This window comes from Chrysemys picta, chromosome 10 (genome assembly GCF_011386835.1).
Source record: "Chrysemys picta bellii isolate R12L10 chromosome 10, ASM1138683v2, whole genome shotgun sequence".
NCBI lineage: Eukaryota > Metazoa > Chordata > Testudines > Emydidae > Chrysemys > Chrysemys picta.
This window is the reverse complement of record NC_088800.1, coordinates 15,818,429-15,838,120: the sequence shown is the minus strand read 5'-3', so window position 1 is coordinate 15,838,120 and position 19,692 is coordinate 15,818,429. Positions and strand designations below refer to the sequence as shown.

Here is a 19,692-nt window from a genome sequence, read left to right as displayed (position 1 = left end):
ACTTCATCTACACATGCTGCCAGTAACCCTAGCTACTTTGCTGCAAACCTGTTCATAGTTTGCAATTTTAGTTTACAATTACATGCAAGGCAAACCTATCAAGCAATGAATTACAAAACTGCTCTCAGGAACATAATATTTATATTCAATGCAGACAGGCGGCAAAATGTAAATAGCCAGTTTAGCACCATTGCAGGAGTTTATTGATGATGCTATTTGCATGTCCTTTATATTGAAAAATTGCACACCTTTTGAAGTCACGGAGCCTTGAGGAATGGACTGACCCGGCTCTTGGAGTGAGCACTGCCAGATTTGGGGTTGGGGCGGGTGGAATACAGATGGCAGTCTCAGTTTGCAAGCTTACTTTTCTGCCCCGCAGCCTGCTGGGAAGGATTGATTACTCTGGTCAGAAAGCAGAATCAGCAGATGTTATTGATGTGGGACCAGCGTTATGCACAGCACATGCTGTTGATTTGGAGAAATACCACATATGGCATCATATTTTAAATCCACCCTGCCAAGTATTTTTAAATGAACCTGCCTTTTCTATTTGAATTGATCCAGTTTTTCTAATATCTCTTTTTGGTGTCTAGGTTACTGTTGTGATAAAGAGCGAGACACATTAAGCCTTTGTCTTTGGCTCAGTTGCACAGTATGAATCAATTGCCTAATGCAAGGAAATGATTTCCCGAAATCCTGTTATGGTGGGAGGGAACGTTGCTTTGTTTTTGTTTGGATTTTGTTTTCACTCTATTCTTACTGCTCTATTTAACACCGAAACAACAAGGCTGTTAGGCTGGCTACCAAGTCCCCAGATGGCCATACGGAGAACTTGGTGCTATATTTATGTGACGGCTGTATCATAAAAATGGATAAACAAATGATTTAAGCGCAGAGCTGGGTTTGAACTAAACCTCAAGACCTGGTCACATACTGTATGGAAGTGGCTGCAGGGGAAGCGTTCAATATCCAAAAGAGGATCGAGATCCATATTTCCAGCATGTGTGTGTGTGTGTGTGTGTGTGTGTGTGTGTGTGTGTGTGTGTGTGTGTGTGTGTGTGTGTGTGTGTGTGTGTGTAAAATCCCATGGAACCAAAGTAAAATCTGGAGCTCAATTTTGCAGGTTCCCCTTCCTCTTAAAGGGGCTAATCTGGAACACCAAACTTTGGAGGGTTTGAAATCCTGCCCTGGATCTGAATTTCCCAGCATGGTTCCAGCTCTGTTTCTAATGCACATTGGCATCATACAAATAGAAAACAGGATTTTGGCTTAGTCAGGTGGCTTTGCCATGTATTTTCAGAACAAGAGTTTGCACTTATAGAGGATCTCAGAGCAATTGACCTAATTGAGTGTCTGATCCTATTCCCATTGGGGTCAAAGGCAAAACTCCCATTGGCTTCATTGGCAGCAGGATCCAGCCCTCAGCCTCACAACAACTCTGTGAGATAGGTATTGTCACCCCCATTATATACATAGCTAGAATGAGGCCCAAAGAAGTCAGTTGACTTGCCCAAGGTCACATAGCATACCAGTGGCAGAGTCAGGAATGGAAGCCAGACTTCCTGATGCCCTCCTCTAGCCCCCTCTCTAAAACTAAGCACTCTTCAACAGTTGTACAGAACCTGGCTTCCTCCATGTCCTAAGCTGGCCAGATCTGTCTGAACTATGTTTGCTGTATGTGCCCTGGGGAGTAGGGAGAATCATAGAATATTAGGGTTTGGAAAGGACCTCAAGAGGTCATCTAGTCCAACCCCCTGCTCAAAGCAGGACCAATCCCCAAGTATTTTTTTTTTTTGGCCCCAGATCCCTAAATGGCCCTCTCAAGGATTGAACTCACAACTTTGGCTTTAGGAGGCCATTGCTCAAACCACTGAGCTATCCCTCCCTATTCCTCACTCTCCTGGGAGCACAGGTATTCCCATTCTGCCTGGCCCTTGTGCAGGCTGTGTGTGATGGGAAGAGGAGCCCTTTATGTCGTCCCTTCACTGTTCACTCACATCAGGGCCAGGCAGAATCTGACTCTGTACATTTCGTTGCATTTTGTCCAAGCATGGAACCACCAAGCACAGAGAGAAAGGATAGTCTTCTGTTTAAGGCACTGGACTCAGGAGACTCAGGAAATCTGGGGTCACTGCCAAGTGCTGCCACAGCCACCCTGAGTGACCTTGGGAAAGACACATAATCTCTTTGTGCCTCAAGTCCTCATGTGCGCAATGGACTGGTAAAACTCCTTTTCCCCACCCTTTCTGTGACTTGTCTATTTAGACTGTAAGCTCTGTGGGTTTGGGACTCTTTCTTCCTATGGCTGTGTACTGCAGCTAGCGCAGTGGGAACAGGATCTTGGCCTAGGGCTAATGTAATAAAAATAGCAAATACCAATAATGAGAGATTCAGAGTCTCATTTTCACAGGTCTAAAATATGTGCAACCATGTCTGTGCGATGTGTCTAGAGCTATAACCGTAGAGCATACAGATCATCTGTTTTCATTGTTGTAACATTTTTAAGGCTAGTTGGTGGATTTTTCCCTCTTTGCTTTTACAGTATTCAAATAAAGTACTGTATAGAAGAGCGGGTAATGGAAATTCACCTACTGCTATTACTTTGGTGGCAGCCTGTCTGGAATACAGCACTCAGTTCAGGCCACTTCATTACCTGGAAGAGCTAGACAAATTGGAGACAACTCAAAGAGCAGTTAAAATGATTAGGGGCTAAAAGGATTGATACATGAGAAAAGACGATGAACTAAATACACCTCTACCCCGATATAACGCTGTCCTCGGGAGCCAAAAAATCTTACCGTGTTATAGGTGAAACCGCGTTATATCGAACTTGCTTTGATCCACCGGAGTGCGCAGCCCCCCCCCCCCCCAGAGCGCCGCTTTACCGTGTTATATCCAAATTCATGTTATATCGGGCCACGTTATATCGGAGTAGAGGTGTATATATAGCTTGGGTGAACAATGACTAGGAGCACGGTAATCATGTTCAGATCTAGGAAATATCAGGACAAAAGCTCTGTTAAACTGTGAAATAGTCTCCACAGGAGAGTGGGGGAAAGTGCCATCCCTGGGGCTATTTAAAACAAGATGGTTGAAAATGATATAAAATATAGTTACAGTAACTCCTCACTTAACGTCCTCCCACTTAACGTTGTTTCGAAGTTACATCGCTGCTCCATTAGGGAACATAGTCTTTTAAAATAGGCCTCAGCTGGAGTATTGTGTCCAGTTCTGGGCACTGCATTTTAAAAAAGATGTGGAGAAATTGGAAAGGGTCCAGAGAAGAGCAACAAGAATGATTAAAGGTCTTGAGAACATGACCTATGAAGGAAGGCTGAAAGAATTGGGTTTGTTTAGTTTGGAAAAGAGAAGACTGAGAGGGGACATGATAGCAATTTTCAGGTATTTAAAAGGGTGTCATAAGGAGGAGGGAGAAAACTTGTTCACCTTGGCCTCTAAGGATAGAACAAGAAGCAATGGGTTTAAACTGCAGCAAGGGAGGTCTAGGTTGGACATTAGGAAAAAGTTCCCAACTGTCAGGGTGGTTAAACACTGGAATAAATTGCCTAGGGAGGTTGTGGAATCTCCATCTCTGGAGATATTTAAGAGTAGGTTAGATAAATGTCTATCAGGGATGGTCTAGACAGTATTTGGTCCTGCCATGCGGGCAGGGGACTGGACTCGATAACCTCTCGAGGTCCCTTCCAGTCCTAGAATCTATGAATCTATGAATCTATGAAAATTGTGCAATGCTCCCTTATAACGTCATTTGGCTGACTTTACAAGGGAGCATTGCACAAGTTCCTCTTCTCGGCCTCCTCCCCCTCCCTTCGTCCCTCCCTCCCAGCGCTTCCCCAGCTGCCAAACAGCTGTTTGGTGGCACTTAGGACTTTCTGGGAGGGAGGGAGGGAGGGAGCAAGCCGGGAAGCTGCCCCTCCCCCCGGCAGGCAGGACCACCCAGAATGCAGGGGCTTTAGGGGCTGCAGGGCCCTGGGCTAAGGGGGCCCTGGGGCCCTGGGCAGCAGCTCTAAAGCCCCTTTCGGAATGTGGCCCTGCGAGCACGGGCTGGAGGACTCAGGAGGAGCAGGGGAAGCCGCGCAGCCAGCGGCCGGAGAGAAGTGGCGCTTTCCCCTTCAAAGCCAGACAGAATCGTGGCCATGGGGGCAGTGCCGCGCTGCGCAGAGCCACCTGCACACCCCCTGCACCAAACAGGAGCTGCCCCAGGTAAGTGCTCTGCACTTCCTGCCTACCCCAGCTCTGAGGCTTCTCCCGCACCCCACCCTGAGCGCCCTCCCGCACCCCACCCTGAGCACCCTCCCGTACCCTAACTCCCTCCCAGACCCTGCACCCCCAGCTCTGAGCCCCAGGGGTAAGCCAGGGGCACCGCCCCCACCACAGTACAGTACAGTACTGTACAGTATATAATGCTTTTTGTCTGCCCCCCCAAAATTTCCTTTTGTCTGCCCCCCCAAAAAACATACCCCCTGCATTTACATTAAATCTTATGGGAAAATTGGACTCGTTTAACGTCATTTCACTTAAAGTTGCATTTTTCAGGAACATAATTACAACGTTAAGTGAGGAGTTACTGTTATTTACGTTATATTTGGCTTCTCTGTAACAAAAAAAGGGAAAAGGACTGCTTCTCCTATAAGCGAAATATTTCTTACAAATACAAAATAATAATGGCAAATAATAAAAATATTGTAGGGAAGGATCCTGTGCTGGACTAAGTGACCTATCATAATAGGTCTTGTTCCTTTCATTTTTCTAATCCCTGTGATTCTCTGAATCTATCACCATGGAAGGAACTTCTGATGTGAAAGCTAAGTAGCCTTGCTTTTCAGTGCATGTTACAGAACGTATGACAAAATCCACAGCATTTCTACCAAATTGGACAGTACTTTATTGTTGGTAGAGCTTAGTCTGTCTCTAGACCTTGATCTGAGGGTTTGTGTTTCTGGAATGAGTCCCTGTTTGTGTTACCCAGTGCAATGTGTGTGTTTTCATAGTTTCATAGATTCCAAGGGGTGGGCAAACTTTTTGGCCCGAGGGCCACATCGGGGTTGCGCAACTGTATGGAGGGCTGCCTCCCCAAACAGCCTGGCCCCCGCCCCCTATCCGCCCCCTCCCACTACCCACCCCCTCCTGGGACCCCTGCCCCCATCCAACCCCCGTTCTCCCTGTCTCCTGACTGCCCCAACCCCTATCCACACCCCCGCCCCCGACAGCCCCCCTGGGACTCCCACCCCTATCCAACCACCCTCTGCTCCTCGTCCCCTGACCACCACCCCCCTAACTGCCCCCTGGGATTCAACCCCCTTATCTAACCCCCCCACTCCCTGTCCCCTGACTGCCCTCCCGACCCCTATCCACATCCCCCCCCCACTCCCAACCCTCCCTGTTCCCCATCCCCTGACCACCACCCCAGAACCTCCGCCCCATCCAACCACCCCTCCTCCCTGACTGCTCCCCAGGACCCCACGCTCTCTTACCCAACCCCCCCCCACACGCTCCCCGCCTCCTTACTAGCAGCAGGAAACCTCTAAGGATGGAGATTCCACCACCTCCTAGGTAACCCATTCCAGTGCTTCACCACTCTCCTAGTGAAATAGTTTTTCCTAAATCTTGATTTAAAAATTGTCATCGATGAAGAATCCATCATGACTCTTGGCAAATTGTTCCAATGGTTAATTACTCTTACCATTAAAAATGTACACCTTATTTCCATTCTGAATTTGTGTAGCTTCAACTTCCAGCCATTGTATCATGTTATACCTTTCTCTGCTAGACTGAAGAGCCCATTATTAAATATTTGTCCCCCATGTAGATAGTTATAAACTGCAATCAAGTCACTCTTAACCTTCTCTTTGTTAAACTTTGATAAACTCTTTGAGTTTATTACTGTAAGGCATGTTTTCTAATCCTTTAATCATTCTCATGGCTCTTCTCTGAACCCTCTCAAATTTATCAACATCTTTCTTGAATTGTGGACACCAGAACTGGAAACAGTATTCCAGCAGTGGTTGCACTAGGGCCAAATACAGAGGTAAAATAGCCTCTCTACTCCTACTCCAGATTCACCTGTTTATGCATCAGTGGGCTGGTCTACACTGGGGGGGGATCGATCTAAGATACGCAACTTCAGCTATACAAATTGGGGAGGGATAGCTCACTGGTTTGAGCATTGGCCTGCTAAATCCAAGGTTGTGAGTTCAATCCTTGAGGGGGCCACTTAGGGATCTGGGGCAAAATCAGTACTTGGTCCTGCTAGTGAAGGCAGGGGGCTGGACTCAATGATCTTTCAAGGTCCCTTCCAGTTCTAGGAGATAGGATATCTCCTTTATTTATTTATATGAATTACCTGGGGTCCACACGGCACGGGATCGACGGCCCCAGCTCCCTCGTCGACTGCGCTACCGCTGCTCACTCTGGTGGAGTTCCAGAGTCGACGGTGAGCGCGTTTGGGGATCGATATATCAGTCCCAGATAAATCAATTGCTACCCACCGATATGGCGGGTAGTGAAGACATACCCCCAGAATCACATTACAGGAGTTCTTTTGGCCACAGCATCACACTGGGAGCTCATGTTCAGCTGATTATCCACCACGACCCCCAATTTCTTTTTCAGAATCACTGCTTCCAAGGATAGACTCCCCCACTCAATCCTGTAAGCATGGCTTATATTCTTTGTTCCTAGATGTATACATTTATTTTTACCAGTATTAAAACATATATTGTGTGCTTATGCACAGTTTACCAAATAATCCAGATCACTCTGAATCAGTGACCTGTCCTCTTCATTATTTACCATTCCCTCACTTTTTTGTCATCTGCAAACTTTATCAGATGATTTTATGTTTTCTTTCAGGTCTTTGATAAAAATAAATAGTATAGAGCCAAGAACTGATCCCTGCAGGATCTCACTGGAAACACAGCGGCTCAATGATGATTCCCCATTTACAAATACATTTTAAGACTTATCCATGAGCCTGATTTTAATCCATTTAATGTGTGCCATGTTAATTGTATATCATTATAGCTTTTTAATCAAAATGTTGTGTGGTACCAAGTCAAAAGCTTTACAGAGTCTAAGTATATTACATTAACACTATAACCTTTAACAACCAGACTTGGAATTCCATCCAAAAGGATATCCAGTTAGTTTGACAGGATCTATTTTCTATAAAACCATGTTGATTTGCTTTAATTACATTACCCTCCATCAATTATTTGTTAATTGAGTTCTGTATCAACCGCTCCATTGTCTTGTCTGGGATCAATGGCCAGCTGACAGGCCTATAATTACCCGGATCATCCTGTTTACCCTTTTTAAAAATTGGCACAACGTTAGCTTTCTTGCAGTCTTCTGGAACTTCCCCAGTGTGCCAAGACTTATTGAAAATCAGTATTAACGGTACAGCAAGTTCCTGAGCCAGCTCTTTTAAAACTCTTGGCTGCAAGTTATCTGGAGCTGCTGTCTACTGTGAACTGAGATGACACAGGGGTTGGGACCATGCAATTGTGTTTGCTCTCTGGATCTGAGAGCCTTAGAAAAGAAATAAGTATAAAGAAGTGCAAGGATGGAATGAACCTCTGGTTCTGCTCCAAACCACACCCTTGTCTCTGGTCAGCTGAGCTCAACTTTTCTGAAGATACAACAATGGGCAATAAGTGTTTGTCCATCCATGGTATCAGTTAGTCAATCAGGCAGATTTGAGACTGATCAACTGAATAAGACAGACTTGTTGGGAAAACACTGCTGTCCAGAGAGGATGTGCAGAGCAGAACTGGTCAGAATTTGCCAATTCAGCAAAATTGGAATGTTTTGCAAAGAAGGCCTGATTCGGCCAAAGTTCCAATGGAATCATAGAATCATAGAATATCAGGGTTGGAAGGGACCTCAGGAGGTCATCTAGTCCAGCCCCCTGCTCAAAGCAGGACCAATTCCCAACTAAATCATCCCAGCCAAGGCTTTGTCAAGCCTGACCTTAAAAACCTCTAAGGAAGGAGATTCCACCACTTCCCTAGGTAACCCATTCCAGTACTTCACCACCCTCCTAGTGAAAAAGTTTTTCCTAATATTCAACCTAAATTTCCCCCACTGCAACTTGAGACCATTACTCCTTATTCTGTCATCAGGTATCACTGAGAACAGTCTAGATCCATCCTCTTTGGAACCCCCTTTCAGGTAGTTGAAAGCAGCTATCAAATCTCCCCTCATTCTTCTCTTCTGCAGACTAAACAACCCCAGTTCCCTCAGCTTCTCCTCATAAGTCATGTGCTCCAGCCCCCTAATCATTTTTGTTGCCCTCCGCTGGACTCTTTCCAATTTTTCCACATCCTTCTTGTAGTGTGGGGCCCAAAACTGGACACAGTACTCCAGATGAGGCCTCACCAATGTCGAATAGAGGGGAATGATCACGTCCCTCGATCTGCTGGCAATGCCCCTACTTATATAGCCCCAAATGCCGTTAGCCTTCTTGGCAACAAGGGCACACTGTTGACTCATAACCCAGTCATCAGTTCAATCTGTGTGGTTTGCTCCCAGCTCACCTGCCTGTCTCCTTGAAAGCCAGCCATGAGGACTGTCCTGGAGTCCAGGCTCCATTCTCTTTCATTGAGAACTTAATTTAAAAAAAAAATCATTCCTAATCTGAATGGAACCAAATTTTGAAATATTGAAATTCTCCATAAAACAGAATTACCTTTTTCCACCCAGTCCTGCTGCAGAGCCTTGAAGGAGGTGTCTGGTGGGGAAAGGGATTGGAACCATGTCTGGAAAATCTCAAGTCAGCCCGACTTTCTGTGTAGTTTAAAGTGACAACACAAGCTATGTGGAAAATAGCAGTATCAGGAAAATGGCTTGGATCTGCATGGTCCAAATAATTATTAGTGTTATTACTACCAATATTGCCATAGTGCTTGGGAACCCCAGTCATGGACAATTGTGCTAGGCGCTGTACAAACAAATTGTCCAGACAACTCACGTGTGCACCTAACGTGCTACGTGAAGAAAAGCTACATAGTTTAAACCAGTAGGTTGGCTAAGGAAGCAGTCGTTTAACTTAAATCCTAATAATGCAGGGACTTTGAAAACAATGCCTGTGAGAAAGTGAAGGTAGCAAGGAAGATAAAGTGATATAAATGAATGTGCCATTGAAGAACCAGAGAGCTAATTTTTTAATGTCATTAAAAAACCCACACTCACACCCACAACAAAAGCCTCATTAAAAAAAATATGTTAAACCAATTTAACACATTTCTGCACACTTCTGAAGTATGTTAGAGGGCTTATTTTATCTACTCCTATCACTGTTAAGAGCTAATCGGAACATATTAATGCACCCACATTATGAACATCTCTTTTCCATTGCAATAAAGCAGTGAAATGAACTTCAAGATTTTACAGACTTTGGTTACCATGGCTGATCTATTTGTTGTCCAAGCTGAAGATGCAGCTAAAGGAGTGAATGTTGCAAAGGAATGCTGAGGCCACAATGGTATAGGCCCTGATTCATAAGTACAGTCAATGAGACTTAAGCACATGCTTAATGTGAAGCAAGTGCTTAAATGCTGTCCTGAATGGGAATGCTTTCCTGAGTCAACACCATAATCAGTGAAATACTACTAAAAAATCCCCCCACAAAACAACAGCAATGTCTCCCAGGAGGAAAAATACCTGGCCAATATCATCAGTTGTACCATCTGGCATCACTAGATCAGATCAGATCAATGAGAACAAATACAACACCTGTTCAAGGTGGGTGAAATTCACACCCAAACAGCAGTCCATACACTACCACTCAAGCCCTCAAAATGAAAATGGTAAAAGCCTTGGCAGGCTGTACATAGGAGTGTACACATAGCCTGTATCTAGCATTGCATATTGTATTTGCATACAGATTCTTCCCTGGAGGGATTGTTTTGTTGTATTTTTGCAAAACTCTTGGTGATGTCAATGGGAATTCAGTGCATAGCTCCAGGGTAGGTATCCAACATATTCAGGGATTCAAAACATGCTGAACACACTAATAGACGCAGGAGCCTGGGTTTTGTGGTTGTTTACTCTTCTTGCTTTAAAAAAATTAGAAATCAAAACAGGTTTCCTTTAATTCTCTTTCTGATGCAACAATTTAGGGAGAAAATGTAGAGGGGCTGGGCATGAGAGTCTGCAGAACAGTGGTGGGCAACCTGCGGCCCCGCACGCGGCCCGTCAGGGTAATCCGCCGGCGGGCCACCAGACAGTTTGTTTACATTTGCACGGCCGCCCGCAGCTCTCAGTGGCCGTGGTTCGCCATTCCCGGCCAATGGGAGCTATGGGAAGTGACAGCCAGCATGTCCCTGCAGCCCATGCCGCTTTCCGCAGCTCCCATTGGCTGGGAACGGTGAACCGCGGCCACTGGGAGCTGCGGGCAGCTGTGCAAATGTAAACAAACTGTCTGGTGGCTCGCCAGTGGATTACCCTGACGGGCCGTATGCGGGCCACAGGTTGCCCACCACTGCTGTAGAAGGTTATTAATGGCTCTGGAGGTGTGGGAAAGAGTGAGAGAAACAGATTAGAAAAGCAGAAGGATATAACCACTGTGCAAAATATGGAGGATCTGAAGAGACATCTGATGCCCGCAGAAAAAAAATGAGTGTGTGATAAGATTTTCATCTCTCACAGCAGAGTTTGGAAATTCAATCCCTTTTTCTTAACAACAAATAAGTCAGGGTCCCCGCCACCCTAACAAAAAGCACAGGTCAGAAAGGTCAGCAGATGTATGGCTAGTTTTAAATCAATGAAGTCTCACCTGGAAGGCTGAGTTTTGAATGTCTCCAGGATGGGGGGAAAGGTGTAAATTATTCTGATACAGTGGTTGTAAATAGCCAAGAGGTCTCGGCCCAATTTCTAAGGTGTTGCATGCCATAAAGTCTGATAAATTCAGCAATCTCAGTGATGGGGATTTAGGTGCTAGAGAAACAAAGCTGTATAGCAAGATGCTTAATGGACATTTCTCACCCCCACCCATTGCAACCCCTCACTGAAGCAATTTTGAGATTTAATTACATTCAGTCACCTGTGTTTTGCAGTTTAATATAAATGGCTTTGTACAGTATTGCGGAGTGCTGGGAGAGCTTATATTAGCCTGTAGGGTTTTAGCATGGAGTTCTCCTAACTATTACAGTTTAAAGTTTTAAGGCTAGATCATTCATCTAGGAAGAGATCAAACTCATACTAGTTTTAAAGATTTGCAGTGACAGCTCTTTGGACTTATGCCTCTCAGAAACAGCAAGTGGATGCAACAACAACAACAGTACAATGAGCCTACACTGGTATAACATAGGTTGAATTCCATGGAAGTCAGTGGAGTTACCCAGCATAGGTGAGAACTGATTCAGGCCTGGCGTTCTGAAACTCACTAGATTAGGAGGCAATCCCCTTCCCAAACATTAACATAAATATCTAGGCAGCTCCAGTTGTTGTCTTTCTGTATTCTGTGGATGTAAAACATGACTAATAAGATTAAGCTTTTTATATGTAAAACATAAATATGACTTTTTAATATGAAACATAAATGTGGCTGATTTTGAAAAAAAAGCTTTCATTAACTGGCTCTCAACTTTGCAAAAAATATTGACATGCTAGCTGTGCTGACAGAAGCAAGCTGTATTGCAGAATCAATGCCTGCTTCTGGAAATTTTAGTAACCAAGCTCATTTTGGAAGCCAAACTCATCAAAATGCTGCTTGGTGTGACCTCAGCACGGAACAATTATGTAACTGTAGCATGTGTTGGTATTATCACTAATATTTAGGGGCAGATTTGGATTCCTTCACTCACACTGAAATCGGTGAGTCTACTTGTGGAGGGAGGTGCCATTAACACGTGTAAGGGAATCACAATCCAGTCGCTAAGCAGTTAATCCAAACTGCTCTCGGCCATCTTCTGATTATCTACAGCAGGGCGAGCGATGTGCTGCCTGTGGCTTCTCGCCGCCCCCATTGGCCCAGGACGGCGAACCGCGGCCAGTGGGGGCCGCGATCGGCCGAATCTGCTGCGTCAGCAGGTAAATAAAACTGGCCCGGCCCGCCAGGGTGCTTACCCTGGTGAGCCGCGTGCCGAACATTGCCGACCCCTGCTCTAGAGTATTTTATTTGAAAATAAAAGGGATATGGTGCCTGGGGAAAGTACAAAGCTTTTAAAGGAAATGTTACTCTGAAAAAGCATGTGTCAGTTATTGAAAATGTATTAAATCATAGCAAACAAGGCTTTGGAATCACCTATAACCATTTTCTTTCCTATTTTCTTCTCCTTCAGCCACATGCTATCTTTATTCAATCAGGGAACTGACAAATGATTGATGTTCTCCGTTCCTTGAAAGCCACCTATACAATGCTGGATGAACCAGTCCCAGCAACAAACAAAAAACGACAACAGGAATACCAGCTCAGACAGTGTGTGCGTGCGTGCATGCACTGATTTTGCAGGTGTAGCTGAAATGATTTGGGAACCTGTGAACATCACAAGTCGTCAACATGGCAGTGGAGCAAAACCTGGGGTGCACTGTAAACTAGACCTGGGGGACCTCTGTTGCTCGAAACCTTGTGTCACCATTTAAACCAGTGCCAAGGGGGTATAACACGCTATCATTCTGATTTGGCAGCATTTTATACCCACTTGGCACTGGTGCAAAGGACTTCATAACTTGGTCAAGAGCAGTGAAGAATCGGGCCCAGAATACAAGTTTAACTTTCCTCAAGTAAATAAATGACAAGATAATTGTGCCTACTGTATTCTGCTCTGGTGATACTTTGCTTACTTAATGCATTTCTAATGCACTCATATTTTATTGGCTGCTGCTTGCTGTATGTACGTGGTGGTGGCTTGTTGCCAGTGCATTGGATTTCAGCAGCAGAAGTTGTCAGTTCAAAGCTTGCTTGATATTGTTCTTTCCTCTGGAGAACTTTTTTTTCCCAGTTGTCACAAGGCTTCTCTGTGCTCTTATCACTGTTCCAGCAGTGCCGACAAGATTTATTTTTACACATTCTAAAATGTGCTACATTTAACAAAAAAGCGTATGCCACTAAGGAAAGAAATACAGTAGGAGGTGCGGAATAGTGTCCCACCATTCATGTGGGTGAGTACATAAAACTGCTACACATATTACACCCATGTTCCTCACTATCCTCTGGCTACCATTTGTTTCTGGGTGCAATTTAAGGTGCTGGTATAGAGACTTGAACAGACTGGGTCTGGGACATAATAATCTGAAAAAACACCTCTGTTCTTCTCTCTCTCCATAGCAGTCAAGATCAGATGGGATTTGTGAGATCTCTGATTCCAGAGAGAATTTTCCTGGACCAATGGCAGTGCATTCTGAATTAAGGGTCCTGACTTCCTTCGGCTGTTAGCTAGAGTCAGAGTGTAGAATCATAGAATATTAGGTTTGGAAGAGACCTCGGGAGGTCATCTAGTCCAACCCCCTGCTCAAAGTGGGACCAACACCAACTAAATCATCCCAGCCAAAGCTTTGTCAAGCCAGGCCTTAAAAACCTCTAAGGATGGAGATTCCACCACCTCCCTAAGTAACCCATTCCAGTGCTTCACCACCCTCCTAGTGAAATAGTGTTTCCTAATATCCAACCTAGACCTCCCCCACTGCAACTTGAGACCATTGTTTCTTGTTCTGTCATCTGCCACCACTCAGAACAGCCTAGCTCCATTCTCTTTGCAACCCCCATCAGGTAGTTGAAGGCTGCTATCAAATCGCCCCACACTCTTCTCTTTGCAGCTTTCAGGGTAAAACATAAGGTGCATCTGTTCAGATGAGTTTTTGGTGAAGGCAAGTCATCATCGTGCTGCAAGAGCAATGGACACATGACCGTCTAGTCTCTTCTCTACAGGTTCTTATTCTGTGCTCATCTCTATATTATCCAGCACCTTCCAGGAGTGCATTAAGCTTTCAGTGTAGATGGTTGTGCTTTATATTCATTGAGCTGTTTAGAAATAATGTGAGGTGTCCAGATGCTATGGTGATGGGCATATATAAATACCTGTACACTTAGGCAATAATCATCCCTCAGAGGCTGTGCAAAGTAAAATCTTGAACTCAGTCTAAACATTGGTCCTCTAGATGAGGGGAAAAGACATTTTGGAGGGAGAAGTTACTAAGCATTCAGTAAAATTCTATAGTGAGTCAGCAAAGGGTACTCAGCCCTGAGGTTTGTATACAGGGGATAGTTTGGGTCTATCCACAGCTGAAACCTTCACTTGGATGGTGGTGATTTAGTGATGACACTCAGCTGTGAGATAGAATGTATGCAGGGATCTGGGCTAGCTTTTGATCTGGCCACATAATAGCTTCCAGTTCTTCTGTCTTACACCATTCAGCAAGTGGATTTTCAAGACTCTGTGGGTATAGAGTGATAGCCAGCCAAAGGCATGGAAAGCTCGGGAGGGAAAATAATCCAAAAGGAACAAACAGGATACAGTGTGTATGCTTGGAAGCTGGGAATCCCCCACACTTCAACCCAGGACAGTGCCAGGAAGTGGCAGATGCACACTGCATGAGCAGAGGAAGACAAATGAAATGTTGTTGTGAGGACTGTGATGTCATTTTCATGTCTAGGTGCATTCCTCCCAAAGGTGCCCTTGTATATTGTAACACATCTGCCGTGCATAAAGAGAGGTCTCTTTCTAGATAGCTATGGGACCCCAAGCTAAAGAGGAGCTGTAAGGCAGCACAGCGAAAGTAGGGAGAATTAGGTTTGCTTATGGAGAGAGTAATGCCTACTAGTTACAACAGGGACCGGGGAATCAGGTTTCCTGGGTTCTTTTTCTACCTCTGTCACTGATTTGCTGGGTGACTTTGAGTAAGTCACTTGGGCCAAAATTTTCAAGCATGGCAACTAATTTTGGATGCTGTAATTTTTGGGTGTCCAATTTGACGCACTGAAGGCCTGAGTCTCAATAATGACTTACTGACCTGGGGCCCAAATACTACAGGGATGGGCTACAGTATAAGATAGAAGTGCTAAGCAACCCCAAATCTCGCTGAAGTCAATGGGAGCTGTGGATGTTCAGCCCTTCTGAAAACAAGGCCCAAGATGTCTCAAAATGGGCACCCCCAAAGAGAAAAAAGATCCCTTTTGAAATGTTTGACCTTGTCCCCTGCATGACTGAGTGTAGCCATCAAACAGACAGGGATAACACTCATTCTCTACCTACCTATTGGGGTGCTGGGAGGTCTTAATGTATACATTTTTGTGAAATATTTTCAGATCCTTGCATGACAACTCCTATAGAAGTGCTAAGTCTTATCCATTATGATTATTTTATTAGCCAAGGAACTAATGAAATGGGATAATTCTAAAGGCTGGGCCCTATATAGGGGTTAAGGTGCCTGTGTGACTTCTCCTAATCGATGTTCAGTAATTTGTAAAGAGGAAGGACTTTGTTTTAGTGAGAGCAAGCGCTTGAATACCGTGTCTCTCTCTTTTTCATATGGAGCATATCTCCAGTTCACTGTCCTAGCAGGGATGAACTCCTGTCAATGAAAGCGGCCGGGGAAATCACTTGAAAAGGTGACATTCGGGGCAGATAGCTTGAACTAATACTTTGAGAAAACTAACCTCCCCTCCCCCAAAAAACAGCAGTCCTTGTGAAAGTCTTTTCTATTTGCAGACCACGGATTCATAAAGGGCAGCTATCTGACCTCACACTGCATTCCAGATTAATCTAGAATTAATTGGATTAATTGGAGCATGGTTATCTACTCTCAACAGCAATGTAATTTTCTGGGTGGCTGCCCATGACCAGACCCTCACAGTTTTGCCCGATTGGTGGCAGAGTCCAGCCACCAACCAGAGGTAGCAGGGCATGACTGGTGTAAGCAGTTGTTCCTGATTTGTACCCCATGCTCATCTGCTTGATACCAAGGAGACCATTATGGTACGGTATCAGATGGCAATTTTCACCCAAGTATCTCAAAGCACTCTACAAAGGAGGGTAGGTATCACATTACTATGCTGAAATCATTTAACAAAGCCACGCAGACTTGCAGCACCTGAGGACATGGCTTGCTAGCTCTGAATTTGGACCCGGGTGTCTATCTGAAAGTGCTGGGATGGGAATGTCATGGGGGCTGGTGGACTGGAAAAGCTGAGCAGAGAGTACACAGAGAAGGAGGTGGATACATAGTTTTTCTGAGGGGAAAGGAGGATTGAATATGAACACTACGTAGTTTCAGTCCACCCCAAATGCATATCTGTACCTGGGCACTGACAGCAGCAGTCTCAGTGCTATAGTAAACAAGCAGAGAAATATAATCCAGGTTACTTCTGTGTTTCAGGGGGGAAAAAAGAAGAGCAAGAAGCAAAGGAAGACAAGCCATGCATCACAGGATACAAGCGTATGGTCCATTTTAGCCATCTGCTAGCTGCCATAATGTGCGTGTTTGCTGATGCACTGATGGGGAACTACCCACTGTATGTTACAGCAGATTGTCTTTCCCTTCTCTTTACTGTATTCTTTCGGTGACTATTTCAGATCATTCCCCCCAATGCCTTAAATTCAGGTGCTGGGTTACAGTCACGGGGGTAAAGTACAACTTAGTGACCAAGCACAGAGAAACTCTCCAGTCTCTTAGCACACTTGTGTGGGAACAAGGTCAGACTGGAATCTCAAGCTACTCTCACACAGCTCTCAGGTCCCAGCCTGCATAAGATAGCACCATCATCCAAGAGAGCTTTAAACCAGCATTGCACAACACCTCTCTACATTGGAGGAGCTGTCCCTGAATCTCCCTGCACCAATTTGTGCTAGGAGCATTTGTGTCTATTGGAAACTTTGCCTGTCTATGTTGCTGCATGTATACATTCACCCAAATGTATTTCTTTTACATCTCAAGCCAAGAACAGCTTGATGTGATGCTTAATTTGTGGTGTGTAATGTTGTGACACAATGCAGTCTAACGATGATATAATATACAGAGATGAGCAAAAGGAGCACTAAAATGCAAGCCCACCATGAAGTATGCAGTGCACAGCTTGCACGCACTTATTTTACTGCCATTCAGATTATTTTCATACAGTTTCGTATCTCTCTAGCGTTATTGTTATTAAGAGCCAAAGAGAGACAGTTTACTTTAGCGTAAGGCAAACAACCATTTAATAAGTGCCTGGCATGCATTTGAAATTGCATTTCCCAAGATACACCTGTCCTAACCACATTAACAATAAAGAGGAGGCATGCCAGACACACACTCAATTCTTCGCAGGTGGTTTCAGTGAATCACAGCCAGACCATGGCTGACCTTTGATAGGATGCACAGTAGGTAGGGTGTAAGGAAGTTAATCTGGCTTGAGCACTCCACACAGAAGCCAGTCCTTGCTCCTTTGGTGAACACCCAGATTGGGTAGGGAGTTTCAGGTAGATGGACACATGGCTCCATTCTTCTGGCCATGCAGCTTGCGAAGGATGGTTGAGCCTCCTAAGAACATAGGACTGGAAGGGACATCCTGTGCCCTTGATTCCAGTCCCCTGCTATCATGGGCAACCCCATCATGTAGTCCCTTTATTATATTTACTAAGCTCCATCTTAAAATCAGTTAGGTTTCTTGCCCCCCATTACTTTATTGGAAGGCTATTCTAGAACCTCCCTCCTGGATGGTTAGTAACCTTCTAATTCCCAGCCCAAATGTACACATGGCCAATTTATACCCAGATCAGCTGGCTGCCAGGGGAAGGATTATACCTCTGCACTATTCTTATTTAATATTGACATTGAGGTAGCCCTTAAAATCTGCAACCATGTTTGGTCCTGTTGTGCTGTAACTATGGAGTGGGGTGGTTTGCATCACCTCCAGCGCAGGTCCGTGCTAAATGACACACTTAGTCCCTTGCTTAGTATACAAACTTTAATACCAAGTGAAAAGTAGTTCAGGCACGGGTAAAGTCTCTAAGGAAGTGCCTACCCAATAGAGCAGAATATCATTATTGCCAATTGCAAGCATTCCAAAATCATGAATCAGGCTCCAAACAATCATGAGATTTTTAAAAAGAATATGTTTGGGTTTCTTTTTATTTGTCTCTTGGATTTTGAGTCTTTAGGCCCCACCCAGGTCATGTTTTCAAGCTTTTCTCTGCACCCATGAAAGCTAGACACTTGGTTAAAAAAATGAAGGCAGAAACTGTCTCAAAATCGCTAGGCTTCAGGAGTTAGGGCTTGAACAAAAACACCAAAATCTGTGATAAAATTGCAAGACTCGGCAACATAATACGGTTAGAGCCCTACCTTCTTCCTGTCTTTTCGTTGTTAGCATTATAGAAATCACAATTGCTATGGAATAGGAACAAATAACATAACATTGTAAGATTTTTTCCAAAATAGTATATTAAGAAATGATTTGAGATGCTAACTCATAGCTGCCAGGTCTGCTTGTCACACCTATCAAGGGCTTACATAATTTACTTGCCCCCTCATTTCTTACCACAAAAAGCCAGTGGCAGTTCTTAATGTTGTTTCTTTTAGTCTTTTTTAATTGATTCAGTTCATTAATTGGATTCTCTTTGGGTATTTCTGTAACTGTGACTACTGCTATTAAAATCTGCAATTTGCAGGAAGTACTCTGCTAATTTAGCAGTCAGGCTATCTTTTAACGCTACAGAGAATAATACAATGTTCTTAAATCAGTATGAATTATTAAAAAGAACTGGTTCGTGAAAGAGGCAGGAAGGATCTATTTTCATGAAAGGTTTGTTTAAAAAAAACACTCACAAGCTTTGCTGTTTCAATGAAGGAATCTCATCTGGACTCTCATTTTGCAGTGGGATCTATTAGCTGGAGCATCTATGTTCATGCACTGTCATTCACCCAGTAGGATTCCACACAAGGACAATTGCAAGACAGGACTCTAATATGTAACTACATTAAGGCTGCACATTATGCATTTGTGCAGACACCTGTTATACTGTGATATGCTAGAGATGTATAAATAAAGGGCAAAAATTATACCCTCTGTGCCTAAACTCAGACACTTACCTCCATAATTAGGCCTGATTTTCAAAGGTGCTGAGAGCCTGTAGCTCTCATTAAACTTCAGAAAAGGTTTTGAGCGCTCAGCATTTCTGAAAAGCAATCCACTCACATAGGAGTTCCATCCTGCATAGTGCCGAGCAGCTTGCACTGATTTAGCAAACTCATGGGACTACTCTCGTGCTTAAAGTTAAGCATGTGCTGAAGTGCTTTATTGGAGCCCGGCAGCATGCTCGGCATCATGCAGGATCGAGCTCTGCATGTCTAAATACAGTGACAGATTTAGGTGTCTACATTTAAAATCACTGGGCCAAAGGCAGTGAATTGCTGTAATGTCTTGGTGGTTCAGATAATGATAATCTCGCAAATTTCCTACTGCTCAGATTATATTCCCAGTTTGCCAAATTGAAATTTAAGTCAAGAAAAGGTAAACTATCAATCTTTAATATTACAGTCACAGTTTATATCCAGGGTACATTTATAGACAGTTTATAAAGGCCAAATGAAGAATTAATAGATGTTTCAAGAAATGGGTAATTAAATGTTATGGATTGGTCTAGAGTCCAACGGGTCAATATGTTGGTCATGATCTTGGTTTATACCATCTGCAACAGCATTTACTGAGGTGCTCCTAACACATGCTACTCATGTCTGTAACATGCTTTTAAC

General features: G+C 44.2%; 1 protein-coding gene across 1 annotated transcript in view; it reads left to right on the top strand.

The window, feature by feature from the left end:
• The window catches only part of MTHFS (methenyltetrahydrofolate synthetase), an 89,802-nt gene extending 71,179 nt beyond the window's left edge, over window positions 1-18,623 (top strand). Inside the window, exon 3 of the mRNA XM_065559311.1 lies at window positions 16,339-18,623. Coding sequence (XP_065415383.1) covers window positions 16,339-16,526 — 188 coding nt within the window. The 3' untranslated portion in view covers window positions 16,527-18,623. The remainder of the gene's footprint in view (window positions 1-16,338) is intronic.
• The last annotated feature ends 1,069 nt before the right edge of the window (window positions 18,624-19,692 follow it).